Genomic DNA, 16,824 nt, shown 5'->3' with positions numbered 1-16,824 from the left:
CAAAAGCATTCATGCATAAAGCTTGATTTGGAAAGGGGAGCACTGATTAATTCCTCTACGATGGAGGTTGGACACAGTGGTTCAGTCCCTGGGGAGCTAGTGACATCTTAGGAGGTATCTCCAAAAGGCTCAAAGGGTTGGAAAGGAAGCCTCTGGGAGGACAGCTACTGGCCAGAATCATGTTTGCAGGAAAGAAAGGGTTTAGAATGGGTTTCCCTCCTGGTCAGAGAGGGTCGGCCAAGCATGCCAAGGGCCTGGTCTCTGTGCCATGGAAGCCTGAGCAGGAGGAAACAGGATGAAAGGCGGGCAGGGAAATCATAACTGGCATGAAGGCAAACTCCGAGTGCCAGGGATGTGATACCAGCGGGGGCTGCTGGGAAGGGTGGAAAAAGGCGACCTAGAGTTTGCCCTTTGTCTTTAAGAGTCTCTAAGGTTGTCCCCTCCTGGGGACACCTCTTTGGCACCCCCTATCTAAGGCCCTTCCAGAGAGAGCCAGGGCTCTCTCCCTTTGGCAGGCCTCCAAACTGAGCATCAAGAAAGAAATGCCCGTGTGCTGTACAGAAAGAAAAAGCTGTCTTTCCATCAGACAAGACAAAAAGAAACAAGACGGAAGATCAGAACTGGCTGATTGCTTGCCTTTCAACACTGGGAAGGCAGTTCCTGGGGGGTCAGTGGAACTTCTTGGCTCTCTCTGGGTGCTGCTCACTGTTGATTTTTAGCACTTAAGTGCAGAAAGGGACCCTTCCACCCCGTTTCCTCTGAGAAGATGAACTCTCTCAGGTCTGCCTGGGAGAAACTGTACTTGCCCTGATTCCTACCAAAGACTTTCCTGCCTGTTTTTGATCTGAGTGGAGGATAATTTATTTGTCAAAATTATCTTATCAGGTTAAAAATTGGGGGGATCCCTTTTAGAAGACCAAAAGCATGAGGGCAGGTACTCCCCACTCTTGCTGGGGTCCTGTAGAGGAAGCCGTGCGATACCTCAAGACGGAGTCCCTCTCCAACCTGATCTGCTTTCACTGGCTTCCATTATTTTATCCCCAGGGGTGAAACAGCAAGCCCCATTGGGGGGGAATAAAAAAATAACCGTGATATTCTTCCTTGATACCGTTTTCAATCTCCACAACTTTACAGTTTGATCCATTCATACTTTTTGGCTTCATAACATTACAGTTAGTGGAAACTAAGGACAAGTGAGGTTGTCCAAAGTTAGCCGGTGGCAAAGATGGGAAGATTCTTATTTCCAGCTCATTCCCTTGGACAACATTACTTCTGGTCTTGTGGGTGGAAATGCCACATCAGGCGATCCTGATTTGATCCTGGGGTGCGTGGGGTTGGGGAGCAGGTTTGCCCCATCCATTAGATGGGTTAATTTCCAGTAAGGGCTCCGCTAACTGGGGCCAGCATCTAGATGCATCTAATTCAGTGATCTCCCCTCTCGTTGGAGATTTCCCCCTTGATCATCACACCCCACCCCCATGCCCTGACCCCATATGACCAGGACAATTAGGATGCTTCCAAGTGGTTCAGGCGTGCTAGCATGGACCCTTCACTGTGGATGTGTGGGGCCCCAGTATGGGCCGGGGCATATCTCTTGGCACTGAGGGTCTGCAGGCGACATGCCTGCACGCGCAAGAGGACGGGGGGAGACCCAGGCCCAACACACGCTCACACACACACAACCAGAACATCATCATAGAAGAGGACAGGGGGATTTGAACAGCTGAGGGACTAGCTCAAAAAACTCTTCCATCTGGTCCCTGCAGCCTTTCCAGGGCAAACCCCAGAAAACACCCTAACACGAGCCACAGCCATGTTCCAGGGGTTTCATGCACCGGTGATTTGCCCTTGTCAGAAAGAGAGAGAGAGGGAAACAGTTTTGTAAGAGCCACTGCGGATTATGAAGGCATCGCACTGCAGCAGGAAAACTCAAGGAGAAAACCCAAGAGGGCCAGGAAACCACTGAGAGGTGAGAACCCAGGAGAGGAGGACCAGGACACGGCGACAGGACAAGAGGCAGAGCGGGGGCCATGTGCAGGCCCGAAGGAAAGGTTCAGCAGTGTCCGTGCTTACAAAACCTGCAGCCATCCTGGCCGAGGGCAGTGGTGTGGTCACTCTGCCATCCACCTGGGCAAGAGGGTCCAGTTAGGAGCTGAAAACCCTGTAGGAGGAGAAGTGGGGAGGGAGTTAGTGCCAGAGGAGCAAAGGCTGCTCTGTTTTCCTTACACAGACCCTGAGCTCTGGGCTTCGTCTCTTTCACTTCCTCGTCAGCCCCAGTGCCTTGGACAGGACCTGGCACCTTGATGGGGCTCATCTTGAGTGAATGAATGAATGAATGAACAGATGAATGAACGCTTGCTCACCCACACAACAAACCAGGACAAGATGTGATCTTCAAGGCAATAATGTCAGCCTGCTGGACACCCAAGTATGTTTTCGAGACTGCTGTGTTGTCATAAGGGGAAAAAAAATGGGGATGCTTAAGAAATGGAGTGTGTGTGCCCTAGGCTACTGAAAACGAAGCAGCTGAATTCCCACTTTAAATAAAGGGCACACGGTGGTGGTTTCGAGGTGCCCTGTGGCAGAGAATGGGGGGAGTGAGATTACAATCAAGGGTGACATGTCATGGCATTAATGTAAGGTTAAAATAGTGAGACTCAGTCCTCAGACCATTTCCAGCAATTTCTAGAGGACAAGTGGAATTGTCAAATTCGTATCAATCGGAATTTGTGTCAGTGAGAATGCTAGCGGCGCTCTGTGGGTGAGGGAGGTGGTGTAAATGCTAGGAGCAGTGAATAGGAATACAGATTTTGCAGTGGTGAGAGCCATCACTGAACTGGGGGCGCCCCGGCGGAAGTGAACATCCAAAGCTGGGGTCCCCACACTTGAGGGGAACTCAGAATCCCCTCCAGGGGTCATAAAAACACAAACCGTTCCGTGCCCTGACCCCAGAGCTTCAGATTCATCAGGGCTGGAGCAGCCTGGGAATCTGCATTTCTAACACGTTCCCAGGGAGTGCTTATGATGCTGGTCTGGGGACCCCACTGTGGGAAAGCCATGGTCAATGAAATCAGACATCCCTGCCTGTCAGGGCTCTGCCCACCCCGCCCATGGGATGGAGCCAGCTTACTCATCAGCGCCCTTTTTGCTCTCCTCAATGAAGGCAATGGATTCGGATCTAAGGCGGTTGGTCACTTCATATGTGCGCAGGGTGACCCCGAAAATGTCCTCATGGTACCGGCTGTCATCCTAGGGGACAGAAACAACCAGGAGACAGAACTCAGATGCCAGCCAAGGGCACGGAGAAGGGCAGACACGCTGATACCCTGGACTGGAATATTCCTAGAGAAGACGGTTTCTTAAGAAACGAGGTGGAGGGCTTCCCTGGTGGCGCAGTGGTTGGGAGTCCGCCTGCCGATGCAGGGGACGCGGGTTCGTGTCCCGGTCCGGGAAGATCCCACATGCCGCGGAGCAGCTAGGCCCGTGAGCCATGGCCACTGAGCCTGCACATCCAGAGCCTGTGCTCCGCAACGGGAGAGGCCACAACAGTGAGAGGCCCGCGTACCGCAAAAAAAAAAAAAAAAAAAGAAACGAGGTGTAGGGAATTCCCTGGTGGTCCAGTGGTTAGGACTCGGTGCTTTAACTGCCGTAGCCCTGGGTTCAATCCCTGGTTGGGGGACTAAGAGATCCTGCAAGCCCTGCGGCACAGCCAGAAAAAGAAAGAAAGAAAAAAGAAACGAGGTGTAACCCAGGGCCCCCAGAGACCCCTTTGGTCTCCAAGACTCTGTTTCAGCAAGACCCTCTGCCCTCTAGGGCACGGGGCCTCTAAGCCCAGTTGGCAAAGAACACTTTTGTTCCCATCCAGAAACATGCTGCTGCTTTGTGGATTCTGAGGATAGAAGAGCTGAGGGGGTCCAGTGGAAACTTCTCCATTTCCCCCTTTCCTCCCTCCTCCTTGTTCCTGCAAGTTCAGATCTGGGCATGGCTGGGTTTAGTGTAAACGTCACAGCCTGTAGAGACCGGCAGAGATGGGAGAAAAGACAAAGTGTCCGCTTAGCACTCAGGGAATACCACGGTTGCCAAAGTGGAGACTTCTCTGAACATAGGAGTTTTTCTGACTGTGAGCATCTTAGCTCAGCCTTTCCCAGAAACAGACAAACAAAAAAGATAACTCAAGAAACAGCACGAGTGATGATGAACTTGTGGCATCTGGGAGTTTCTGGAGCCACTGGAGCTCCTGAGGCAGGACTGAGGGGTGGGCATTAAGAATATCCCAGAGGGCAGTGTCGCTGAGCATTAAACAAGGGGAAAAGGCACCTCCCTGCTGAGGAGAGGCAGTGGTTGGGGAACACGCATGCAGCAGAGTTAAGTTCTGGCATCCTTGGTCCCAAAGGTTTTGAAGAAAGTTGCCCATCTGTAGAGTGGATTCATTTTAAGTAGGGGTGGTTTTCAATCTTATTCTGCAGAGTTTTGCAGAATCTATGAAAGTGTCTCCCAAGACTCATACCAAAGAGACAGAGTGGTCAGGGCTCTGCAGCTCTCCTTGGAGCTCTGGCATTTCTACCAGAAAGTTGTTGTTGTTGTTGTTTTTAACCTAGTAGGGTTTATTATCAGAATTAGAGCAAGGGCTTCTTCTGCAAAAATGTTTGATTGCTGCTCATTTAGGGAAGCAGGGAGAAGAATGGGATCACCCCTGGAGCTTTGCGGAGGCCTGGGACTCAGTTTATTCTATTTGGAGCAGTTGGCCACATAGTTAGGACTTTGCTTACTGGGCTGCTACTAGCCTTTGTGCAAATTAGGACAAGGCAACCCTCCTCCCAAGGTGCACTGCTTGGGAAGCCAAGCATGGAGTGGCTTTCATCCCCCACTTGCCCCCCTTGGACAAACCTTTTTGTGCAGTGCCCAACCTGCACAACTGCACAGAGCAGTGCTGCAGCTTGTTTCTGGGGACAGGAAAAGTTGGGTTAGGATGGTTTCCATCTAGCTACCCAGTGGTCCACCCACTTGTTATTTTCACACATCATAGCTCCCTACCATATTTTATTTTTATTTATTATTATTATTTTTTCTGCGGTACGCGGGCCTCTCACTGTTGTGTCCTCTCCCGTTGTGGAGCACAGGCTCCGGACACGCAGGCTCAGCGGGCATGGCTCACGGGCCCAGCCGCTCCGCGGCATGTGGGATCTTCCCGGACCGGGGCACGAACCCGTGTCCCCTGCATCGGCAGGCGGACTCTCAGCCACTGTGCCACCAGGGAAGCCCCTCCCTACCATATTTAATACACGCACCTGCATGTCCCACTATCCTTCCTTCTCTCTCAACTATGGTTTGGGACCACGTGTATCCTCTACCCCCAGTCATAAATGGGAGCAGGGATGTCATCATGGGTCCCCTAGTCATTGAGATAGGAAGGGTGAGGAAGAGGAGACAGGAAGCTGGATGCCAGAAAAGCAATCCCAGGAGCTGGCCCATCACTCACCCTCAGCCTGCTGATGAACACGCCGGCGTCCTCCACCGAGAGCTTCCCCTGCTGGGTCATGATGCGCTGGATGGCTTTGAGGACATCGGCCGCCATGGTGACGTCCCCGCAGACGTAAATGTGGCCCCCTTGCTCCTTCAGGGCTCGGTACACGGGTTCTGCCAGCTGCTCCTGTAGGATGTCCTGCACGTACTTCTGCAGGGAGGAGGATCAGTGAGAAGGAGCCGGGCTGCAGGACAATCCTGTGTAGCTCCCTCCCGGGCCCCACTACCCCGGGAGCCGAGTCAGACACAGGGGCTTGTGGGCAGGTCTGTGTTTTGTGCAGTGATGCAGGGCACTGGGAATAGTGAAGCAGGAGAGGAGGGAAAGCCGACCTGAGGGCGCAACGAGCTGCTCCCCACTCTGGAGCTCACCTCTGCTGAGAACCCTCTTTGGAATCATGCAGCACGCCCCCCAGAGCCATTCCCTGGAGGGGCGCAGAGGGGGTCATTGTCTACCCGCTCCTCTCTTCGATGGCCTGTGGTCACCCAGGGGGTGTTAACTCCCGTACACTTCTAGGTGCGGGGCTGGTACTGCAGGCGTCCTATGCCGGGGTGCCAGAGAAGCCCCAGGACAGACAGCAAGAAATGGGGGTCGGGGAAGGGGCTGTCAGGTTACACCTGGGCAAAGCCAGCTGCTGCAGGAATTGCTGGAATAACAGGGGGGCTAAGAGAATGTCAGGTGGACACAAGGGGTGTACAATGCAGCCTCCAGGGAATTTGTCTGGTTTGTCCAGGAAACATTCCCCCAGGCGAGCCTGACATTCAGCTGCTACATTCTGGAACAGCTGTACCTGCTACCGAAACATTGATGAACTTCCATGCCAGATGTCAAGTAGCTGCTGCCCAGACCCTCTGAATGCCCCCCTCCCTGCTATCCTGGCTCCTTTCCTGGGACACCCCTGGGGGTCCAGTTGAGAACCCCAAGATCCAGCAGGGGCATGCTCCAGTCCTGCGGCCTGTGTCCATCCTGACTTGGAGTGCCTCTTATGGGCTGTTTAATTTTTTTTTTTTTGCCACTCTGCATGCCTTGTGGGATCTTAGTTCCCCGACCAGGGATTGAACCTGGGCCCTTGGCAATAGGAGTGCGGAGTCCTAACCACTGGACCGCCAGGGAATTCCCTGTTTAATTTTTTAAATTCTTTTTATTGTGATAAAACACACATAACATAAAATATATGCGTGTTTTAAAGTGTATAATACAATGCAGTGGCACTAAGCACATTCACGGTGCTGTGCAACCATCCCCTCTACCTGGTTCCAGAACCTTTTCATCACCCCCAGAAGGAACCCTGTACCCTCCCCATTCCCCCTTCCCACAGCCCCTGGCAACCACGAATCAGCTTTCTGTCTCTATGGATTTGGCTGTTCTGGATATTTCATGTAAGTGGTATCATAGAATGTGGGCTGTTCAATATTTTAAGTCAAATGTTTATGCTCCATGCTTCCTGAAGTTCAGAGCAATGTCACAAAGGAGAATGCAGAAAGGGTGAGGGGTTTCTGGGAACGGGATTTGCATGAATGGACGAGCGTGTGTGTGTGCTGGGCTGGGGTGGGGGGACCATGAACAGGCTGGGGGTTACCTTTGGTTTGTCTGGCTCCCGGGAGTAGGCTGTGTACAGTTCTCTGAAGACCCCCTTGCTTTTGGCCTGTAGAGTCTCCTCCCTGTAGATGTGGTCTATCTTGGACTGCCGGCACCCGAAGACCAAGACCATGGGGCAGGGACTCATTCCTGGGGACCGGGAAGATCTCCTGTCACCAACAGCTCTGATGCCTGATTTCGGGGGCGGCTGGTGGTGCCAGGGGTGCTTAGAACCTTAGCACGTGCTACAGGGGTAGAGGTGCACGGACCCTGGGGCAGGCGGTATATGTACTCACATACACACACACACACATGCACACACACTGAGGGAAGTAGGTGAAGTGTGTTCAGAATTCAGCAGACCTCTCTTCTCTGGGTCTCAGTCTTTCCTCTGGGAAAGCCCCCACCACTGGGTACTGCTAAACCCCCAGACTCTGCAACTAGACTGCCTGGATTCAAATTCCAGCTCCGTGTGATGCTGAGGAACTTACATAACTTTCTATGTCTCCGTGTCCCCAAGCACAAAATGGAAATAATAATAGCGTCTAACCTCATAGGGTTATTGTAAGAAGTAAATGTAAAACCTTAGACCTGTGCCTGGTACATGGTGGATACAGTTGTCCCTCGGTATCCTAGGGTATCAGTTCCAGGACCCACCCTGGATACCAAAATCCACTGATGCTCGAGTCCTATAGAGTTGGCCCCCTGTATCTGAGATTCCTCTGTATCCAAGGTTCCACATCCGTGGATTCTCAACCAGCCTCGGATCATGTAGCACTATACATATGTATTTAATGAAAAAAGCTTGCGTATAAGTGGACCATGCAGTTCAAACCCATGTCGTTCAAGGGTCAACTGTATTTGGCATTCTGCATTTGACAAACTGCAAACATTTGGCAAACTGCATTTGACAGTATTTGGCATTCATGAGATGCTCAGGAAATCCCTGTTAAATGCATGTCAGAAACGTGGGTTTCTTTTTCTCTCTCCTCCCAAAGCTGATCTGTTGTGTTTCTCACACAGCAAACCCTGCTCCTGAATGACAGGCTTTGGGACCATCCCGTGAACACACAGCCATTGGATAAGGCTTAACGCTTACCCCTTCTAGGGCTGCTTACATTTTAAGATGGAGGTCTTATCTTAAGAGTCCAAGAAATGTCTTCTGGGGATGGAATTCGGGCCTTGGAACAAGCTGTGTGGACGATCTGTTTGGACAGGTCCTTTGAATTACACCGTAACCTTCACCCATGGGTCTGCTCACTACTATGCTCCCCCTCTGTCCCCAGGGAGTGACACAAAGCAGAGAAAACATCACCATGCCTCCGGGATGCTGGGACACAGGCAGGCCTCCCCAGGTCCAGGGGGTAGAAACCACGTGCCTGCTAGACCACGACTCACCTTTGTGTTGGATATCAAATTGCCGTTGCTGCCAGAAGCTTCGGAAAGGGGCAATGCCTGTGCCCGGGCCAACCAGGATACAGGGCACTTGGGGATTTCGGGGCAGGTGGAAGCTGGGTGCTCTGGACAAGGAAGAGAGAGTCAGAAGCCTTGCTGAGCTCACATCTGATCAAGAACTGTTGGGTCTTAGGTAAACCAGATGGCCGTCTTGGGTAGAACTACAATGGGGCTTAAAGCTCTTCAGCTGGGGTCAGGCGGCCCTTATCAGGGTGGGAGGTCCCATTAATTTGGGTCCTCAGGGTCTGGCTATCACTCCACTTCCCAATTCTCCCCATTGCTGAGCTAAGCCACAAAGGGAGTGGGGTTGATTTAACCCAGGGCTTCCCTGCCTCAGCACTCCTGACAGTGGGGGCAGCATACCTCTCAGTGACGGGGGCTGTCCTGTGCATTGCAGGATGCTGAGTAGTACCCAGGCCTCTATCTATTAGATGCCAGGAGCACCCTCCAGCTGTGACAACCAAAAATATCCCCAGACATGGCCAGGGGCCCCTGGGGGGCAAAATCACCCCAGGTTGAGAACCACTGAATTAACCATCCATGAGATCTTCCCAAATCAGGGAGATGCAAACTTCAATGTACAAGAGAATCATGTGGGGACGTTCAAAGGGGGTGTAGATTCCTGGGCAGTGCAGTAAGTCTCGGCTCAGGACTCGGCATTTTTGAAGCACCCCACGGGATTCTGATGCTGATGGTATGTGGACCATATCATGACCATTCTACCCTTAACAACTGAGAAAAATGGCTGGCCAAGCCCACCGTTTAGGTAGGGAAGTTATCAGTTGATGAAGCAGGTAACTATAGTGGGCCTAAGCTCAGACATATCCCTTATTTTTTGTTTTTAAAGCTATATTATTTTATTTGATTGACTGATTGAGGTAGGAACACTTAACACATATTGACCAGGGGATTTTTTTTTTTTTGCAGTACACAGGCCTCTCACTGCTGTGGCCTCTCCCGTTGCTGAGCACAGGCTCCGGACGTGCAGGCTCAGTGGCCATGGCTCACGGGCCCAGCCGCTCTGCAGCATGTGGGACCTTCCCGGACCAGGGCACGAACCCGTGTCCCCTGCATCGGCAGGCGGACTCTCAACCACTGTGCCACCAGGGAGGCCCTGACCAGGGGATTTTTACACCAACTAACACCTCTGGCCGTAATACGTCTCCGATCAAAAATGTGTTTAATGTGAAACCTATCCTCTTAACACACTTTAAAGAGCACAATACAGTATTGTCAGCTATGGGCAGAAACATCCTTTAAAACTGAGTTTGGAGGGGAAGATGGTTGACTGGGAGGGGACTTAAATCATCCCGGTCTCTAAGAAACTGGGAACACATGGGGTGGCCAGCAGACTGTGGATAGAAGTTTCACTAGTCTGCAAATTCCATGAAGGCTGAAACTGCATTTTGCCTGGTTGTCTACTGTAGCCCCATCTAGCACAGGACATGCACTTGATAAATATCTGATGCACTGACCTGAACTTGACTAGAGGACTTGCTTAGCTTCTGCTGTGTTGCTCTTGCCCCCATGATCCTGTTTCCTTAACAGCTTCGAGCGAGGCTGAATGTTGATCTCAATCCCATCGGACTCAGCCATCTCTCTAGAACCCTTCAGGCTGGTCCACCCGCCCCATCTCAGGACATGAGGATGCAGATCTGGGATGGCTGCTTCTTTTCATTTGACACTCACCCTCTCACGAAACAGGGCACCACTTCGTCAGCCTGGATCTGGTTGAGCCAGGAGGAGCACACGCCGTGGTGAATTGGTCCTTCTCCATCTAACAGGATAACCGAGGTGATCTGGCTCATTTACTGTCCCTCAAGCTCCCCCGTCCCCGGCTTCCCCCCATCCTCCAGTGCAGAAGGCTCACAGCCCCGACACCAAGCTTCTGCCTTGGAGTTCCCTGTGTAGACCCCTTCGTCTGACGGGGAAGAGGAAATGGTAAAGCTGGGGTGGGCTCATGGCTGTGAAACTGGTGGTTAGGGGTGGCTTGTATTCCAGTCATGCCCACTGAAAGGGCCTTGATTGATGTGCTCTTGGTGGCCTGTCAGGACTCCGGTCTCAGAGCTCTCTCAGGCACCATGCTTTTTTTTTTTTTTTCAGTACGCGGGCCTCTCACTGTTGTGGCCTCTCCTGTTGCGGAGCACAGGCCCTGGATGCGCAGGCTCAGCGGCCATGGCTCACGGGCCTAGCCGCTCCGCGGCATGTGGGATCTTCCCAGACCAGGGCACGAACCTGTGTCCCCTGCATCAGCAGGCGGACTCTCAACCACTGCGCCACCAGGGAAGCCCACCATGCGTTTTTTGTTTGCTTGTTCGTTTGTGTATTTTTTGGCCACACTGCACAGCTTGCAGGATCTTAGTTCCCCAATCAGGTATCGAACCTGGGCCCCAGCAGTGAGAGCACCAAGTCCTAGCCACTGGACCACCTGGGAATTCCCAGGCACCATGCATTTTAATTGCTATAACCAAGGAAGAAAACATGGGTGCAGAGGTCAGGTTATCTGGCTGACCTACAGCCAGCTGGACGTCAGGCAGTAGAGAGCTCCCCCCTCGGAGGGAAGGGGTGGTGGTGGCTTGTTCTAGCTGCTGCCTTGGGGGTATGAGGGGAGGAAGGGAGTAAAAGGAGGTCTCAGGCTTTTGGAGAGGCCTCCAAATGCACGTCTCATTTCCTTCCTGGTCTTGGGGGGTGGGTCACCTCCCCAGGATTTAGGACGTGGCAGAAGTTTAGGCAGATGTGCAGAGGCCCCTGGAGGGGGGGAAATGCAGACCCGGGGGCTCTCCCAGCGCCTCTGCCCACCTCGGGTGCGGTAGGAGACAATGGCCACGGTGAGGTGCACCTCGTCGGGGTACATGTCCGGGGAGGAGCTGATGGAATAGTAGCGAGGCTGCAACAGCGACAGCTGGGTCAGGAGCAGGGTGGCGGGCATCTGGATGGATGGGAACTCCTCCAGCACCTCCACGATGTTCGGGTTCCTGCCCCATTTCCATTCCTCGTACTCCTGCAAACCCTGCACCAAGGAGAGGGGCAGAAAAGAACTCGCAGCCAGACCCTGGAGCAAACTTCCAAGGGACGCTTGAGGAGGTCCAGGGAAGGAGGCAAATGAACAAATAATAATAGTTAACTCCTGCCTAGGAATTACTCTGGGCCAGGGTTTCATTTTTGCAAGGACCTTATAAGTCTGATTGTCATCCCTATTTTATGGATGGGGAAACTGAGGGATATAGAGGTCCCATGGCTACGAGGTGGTGGCAGACTTCAGCCCGAAAACCAGATCTGGCTCACCACCTGCTTGTATGGCCCGTGAGCTAAGAGTTGTTTTTACATGTTTAAATGGTTGGGGGTATGACGGGGGAATCAAAAGAGCAATACTATTTCATGACCCTAGACTATGACATGAAATTCAAATTTTGGTGTCCACAAATAAAGTTTGATTGGAACCCAGCCACACCCACTCAGTTATGGATTGTCTATGCTGTTGTGCTACAATGTCAGAGTTGAATGGTTGCAACAGAGACACATAGAGCATGAATCTAAAATATTTACTACCTGGCCTTTTACAGAAGAAGTTTGCCGACCCCTGTTCTAGGCAGTCTGGCTCCAGAATCTGTGCTCCTAGTATTACACTCTCCTGCCTTTGCGAAGGTCAGGAGAAATGCACTGTGAAGGGAGTCATGACTTGCAGGCGTGTGATTTGTGGGTCTGCAAGGCTGGAGGTGTATCCTCCGAGCACATGGGTCACACTGAAGATGGTAAAAGACAGCCCCGAAGGAACAGGTTGGGGTGTGGAGGACCATGTTCAGGGGCATGTTGACAGCAAAGCCCAGGTGTTACTAGGGAACACAGGAACTCTCTGGGGCTCTGGAGTTATTTTTCCTACATCTTAGAAGCTGCCCTTAGCTTATAGGAGGCTCAGATTTTGAGGAGGGGTAAAGCCTATTACCAGTGCATTGTATAACCGAGCTTTTCCCCATGGTCCTAAAGCCCATCCTTGCTCTACTGATAGGGTATGGCATTCTGGAGAATGTGCTTTCCAGACCCCCAGCCTCATTGACTTCGAGCCGCTGGGGCTCAACTGGCCAAAAGCCCCAGCAGCTGCTCACTGAAACTGACATCCCCCTGAAAACTGACATGGATCTGATCCTGTGCTTCCATTCAAACTTTCTGCCCTCTCCTTCACTTGGGGTCAGGCTTGGTTTGAGGTCTGATGGTTCTCTCAGTCTTATCTGACTCTGTGTCCATGTTCTCTCCCTCAGGTGTTTCCCCTAATTAAAAAAAATCCTCACTCTTTTAATGGAGTTTGCGCTTTTTGGAAGAAGCGGATTAATACATACAGTTACATCAAATTTTACTTTAAATAATCCTGTGCAAAGAGCGCAAGCTCTGTTCCCTCTTCTGATTATCCCCCTTCCGTTACTTAAAATTTTAAATCACAGTTATGCGTGTACAGAGTTTAAAAAGTTAAATAATTCTGCAAAACTTACGATTAAAGATAATGCTTTCCAACTCCCTAGAGGTAACCACATACAGTTCTTTTAGGTGTTTTTTTTCTGGCACTTATTTTCATATTTCTAAGTAAGATGCACTCCCTGAATTAAAAACAGAACTTCCTGTGCCACCATTTGATGCCCTCTCCTGCACAGCAGAAGAAAGCGACACCATCATTTTCTGGTGGCTTGCTTACTGGGGAGGAGCCCCACTGGGAGAAATCTGAGTGGTCCTCCCAGCTAGGATTTTTTGCAGCAGCTTGGTTTCTAAGCAAGGGTGGTAGAAGCTGTGCTTTTTGGTTCACCTTACCATCGGAGGCCTCTTATATCTTGAAGTCATACCTATAGCTCTTCAGCACTGAAAAAGCTGATTTTTAAAACAGGGCACTGGGGGATTCTCTCAAGTTCTTTTTCTTCTAAGCATGGGCTCTGATGGAACTAATGGAGGTTCAAGGGTTCCAAAGGCAGGAGGAAAAAGAGTTCGAACAGCAATTAAGACTGTAGCCAGAGAACTCTGAGATTCAACAGGGTCGCTCTCTCGTTCCGTTAGACCTTAGTTAGAAGGAAGGGAGATGGTCAGGACTACCCAAAATGGACTAGCCAGTATGGTGACCTGCAAACTAGACTATGGCAGCCCTCGCTCAAGACTGCCATCTGCTGGACAACTGTTGCAATAGCTATACAATTCTCCAACGAGGAGGAGGTAAGGTTGTTTGTGGCCAGGGACCCACCTTGCTGAGGACCAGCAGACGCTGCTTCTCTTTCTCACTGGTGGCCAGAGAAGCAAACTGCTGCAGCTGCAGTGGCGTTGGAGGCGTGGTGATATCCAGGTAGTACCTGAAGGCCTGGAAGATGGTGCAGGGTGGGAGGCGATGCTCATCGGTCCAGTTACTGATAACCCCTGTGGAGGCACAGAGAAGGTGAGAGACGGGTTGGGGAGGAGAGTCTGGGCTCCGAGGGCTTAGGTCCAAGTTAGGGAGGCCAGACCTGCTTCTGGGACTGAGGATGGGGTCTGGAGAGCCGGACTGCCCCAGAGCCAAGTAACCCCTCGGCTATCTACCTCCCATGTCCCTCATCTATACCCAGGGTCCTGGGGACCCTGTGATCACCTCCTGTATGCAAGGAGCTTGTCCAAAATCAATCGATATTTAACTCATTTAATCCTCATCACAATCCTACATGGTGGGTGCTATTATTATCTCCATTTTGCAGTTGAGAAAAATGGAAGCACAGAAAGGTTAAGGAATTTGCCCAAGGTCACACAGCACAAATGCATAAAGTCAGACAGTATTGCTCCAGACCATGTTTTAACTACTATGCAATACTGCTTCTATTTACTTTACTCCATTACAGCCCCTACACACAAGCCTCTACTTCAAGATAAAAAGTACTGTTCCAACATGGAGAAAGAAGTGTCTGGGTTGGATTTATTAAGAGAAGGTATGTCTCTCTAAAGTGGTACCTTCCTAAGGGATTTTCAGTAGGGCTTTGGCTACAAAGTGTTTTCACATTCTGCCCTGACTCTGTGTCCTAGCTCCTTTGTAGAGGGGATGTGTCACTGTAGCCTGGGCTACCATGTATGGTCACTGCAGTTCCTTGTACCTGAGTTCTGAGCTCACCTGTGGCTACTGAGATGAAGCACGGAGACCCATTTACCTTGGAAAGTTATTTAATAGGAATGTCAAGGATGGTCCCTGAAACAGGTTGGGACTTGATCTAATTTGGTCAGAAATATGGTTCAATCCCAATGGACCACTGAGCTTCATAGGGTGCCTTTGGATTCTAAGAGGAGGCATGGGCGGACTCCAGCTGCTATTTACTTGGTGGCAGTGAGGCAGGGGTGATGGAGGAAGTTAGACGAGTAGCCTCTGCTAAGATCAGTGTCTAGCTGATGAAGGAAGGTAGAAGCCCCTTTGGCTCAAAGACGAACCATCAACGTCCTGGCTTCATGGACATTTATTTGCTTAGCCCGTTGGGCCAAGGTTATTCAACCATGAGAAAGGAGGAGTCTTCAATCTCATAAGCTGGGGGTGACAGAGACCCACTCTCCCACCTGGAATGGTGACTGTGAAGAAGAACAAGTCTCCTCTTCCCCAGATACCCACTGCCTTTCGGACACCCTGGAGGAGGGAAGCACCCTTGGGTGTAGCCGGGCCATAGTTACCCAAAGCCGTGTTTCGCTCCTCTAGCAGCTCCACCTTCACCAGCTGGTTGACCGGGGGTGCGTCCTCCAGCCGCTCGATCAGGGCATTCACGAGGTCCTCGTGGTTGCCGGGGAAGACGCCCAGGTGGTCCCCAGGCTGGTACTGCAGCTCCTGATTCCCGTTGGTGTGGAGACGCACGAAGATGGTTGATCGGCTGCAGGGAAGAGCAGGGCAACAGTGGGATGAGGGCCACCAGCTTCTGGCCACCTTCTTTGCTCCTTTATCTGTCCTTGTGGCTGCAACTCCCCTCCTTCCATTCTCTTTGGGGCTCAGGTCAATCAGACTTCTGGCCCCATCACTCCATGCCGCGGCTTTCAGCAAGGTCACCCACGGGCTCCTCATGGCAAATCCGACCGCCAGCTCCTAGCACTCACTGTGATCATCAGAGCAGCACTGGACGCAGCTGCCCACTTCCTCCTTCTCAGTACCCTTCTCTTGAGCATCCCAGGCTCTTCTGACCTTCTCTCTGGCTGCTCCTCTTCAGTCTCCTTTGCCAGTTCCCTCTCATCAACCCTAACTGGACACTGGAGCACCCCAAGTTTCAGTTCCCAGACCTCTTTGCTCTCCTGGCTTCCTGCCCCTGCTTTTCTTTCCTCCGTAGCACTTACCATCAACTGACCCCCAGCAGAGTTTACTCCTTTATGTGGTCTGTCCCCCCTGCCTGCCCCCTGGCCCCCAGGACAATGTAAACTCTAGAGGGCAAGGAAATTGTCTGGTTTTTTCCACTGTTCTATTCTGGCACCTAGGACAGTGAATGGCACATAGTAGGCGTTCAAAAAATATCTGTTGTTTGTAGGAATCTCAGACTCTCAGGATTAACCAGCTACTGGAATAGGCTCTGTTCTCTGTACCAAGCAGAGTGCTGCCAGGAACCACTAGACCATTGGAGCCACAGGCAATGATGTCCCCATTCTGTGAAATTCCATCTCTCCTAGAAATCCCAAGCTCCACCCGCTTTTGCAACCGGAGTCCTCATCTTGTCATGGAAAAGGGAAAAGAACTTGGCCTTGAACTCAGGTTCTCGTTGTGCACAAATCCCATGATATTATAAAATTTACAGAACTAAGGAGAAAACCCAGAGAGAAACTCGTTGATGCCTGCCAGGTCAGGCCCTTTCTTTTGATTTTTGGATTTCAAGTGCAGGAGGTCTGTGCTAAGAATGAATTCTCAGACTAGGATTATTCTGGTCCTCTTTAAAGTTTTAGTACAGATATACCACATTTTTATACCTGAAAACTTTGGGATGGATGACTACACTTTGGTAAATCAAATCGTTTTTGTATTCTTTGAGTTACATTCGCATTTTCAGATCCGCTTTTTTCGTCCTTGCCAACTGGTTTTTGGTTGACAGAGACACTTGATATTCAACGTGAAGTTTCTACATTCTCCGCGGTATGCAAATCAGCACTTGAATAGACCAATGGGACTCGCTATTTAAAGGAGTTTTTGGCACAGCCAAGGGCCCTTTTGTGCTGCAAATAGCCGCCATTATTAAGAATAGTTGTGCTGGCATATTTTGCACGGCACCCCTGTCCTTAGTACGGGGGGTGGGGAACTTGGTAACTGAAATTGTGAATGA

At 51.2% G+C, this 16,824-nt stretch overlaps 1 protein-coding gene across 1 annotated transcript in view; it reads right to left on the bottom strand.

The window, feature by feature from the left end:
- The window catches only part of NOS1 (nitric oxide synthase 1), a gene marked incomplete at its 5' end in the record, with an annotated part of 98,104 nt that overhangs the window by 3,470 nt on the left and 77,810 nt on the right, over window positions 1–16,824 (bottom strand). Inside the window, 8 exon segments of the mRNA XM_081252114.1 lie at window positions 3,131–3,249; window positions 5,480–5,674; window positions 7,101–7,249; window positions 8,498–8,619; window positions 10,244–10,331; window positions 11,354–11,564; window positions 13,773–13,942; window positions 15,206–15,399. Of these exon segments, the coding sequence (XP_081108240.1) occupies window positions 3,131–3,249; window positions 5,480–5,674; window positions 7,101–7,249; window positions 8,498–8,619; window positions 10,244–10,331; window positions 11,354–11,564; window positions 13,773–13,942; window positions 15,206–15,399 (1,248 nt within the window).

Source organism: Mesoplodon bidens, assembly GCF_964165515.1.
Source record: "Mesoplodon bidens genome assembly, chromosome: 13".
NCBI lineage: Eukaryota > Metazoa > Chordata > Mammalia > Artiodactyla > Ziphiidae > Mesoplodon > Mesoplodon bidens.
The sequence above is the reverse complement of the archived record's forward strand: the minus strand, read 5'-3'. Positions and strand labels throughout refer to the sequence as shown.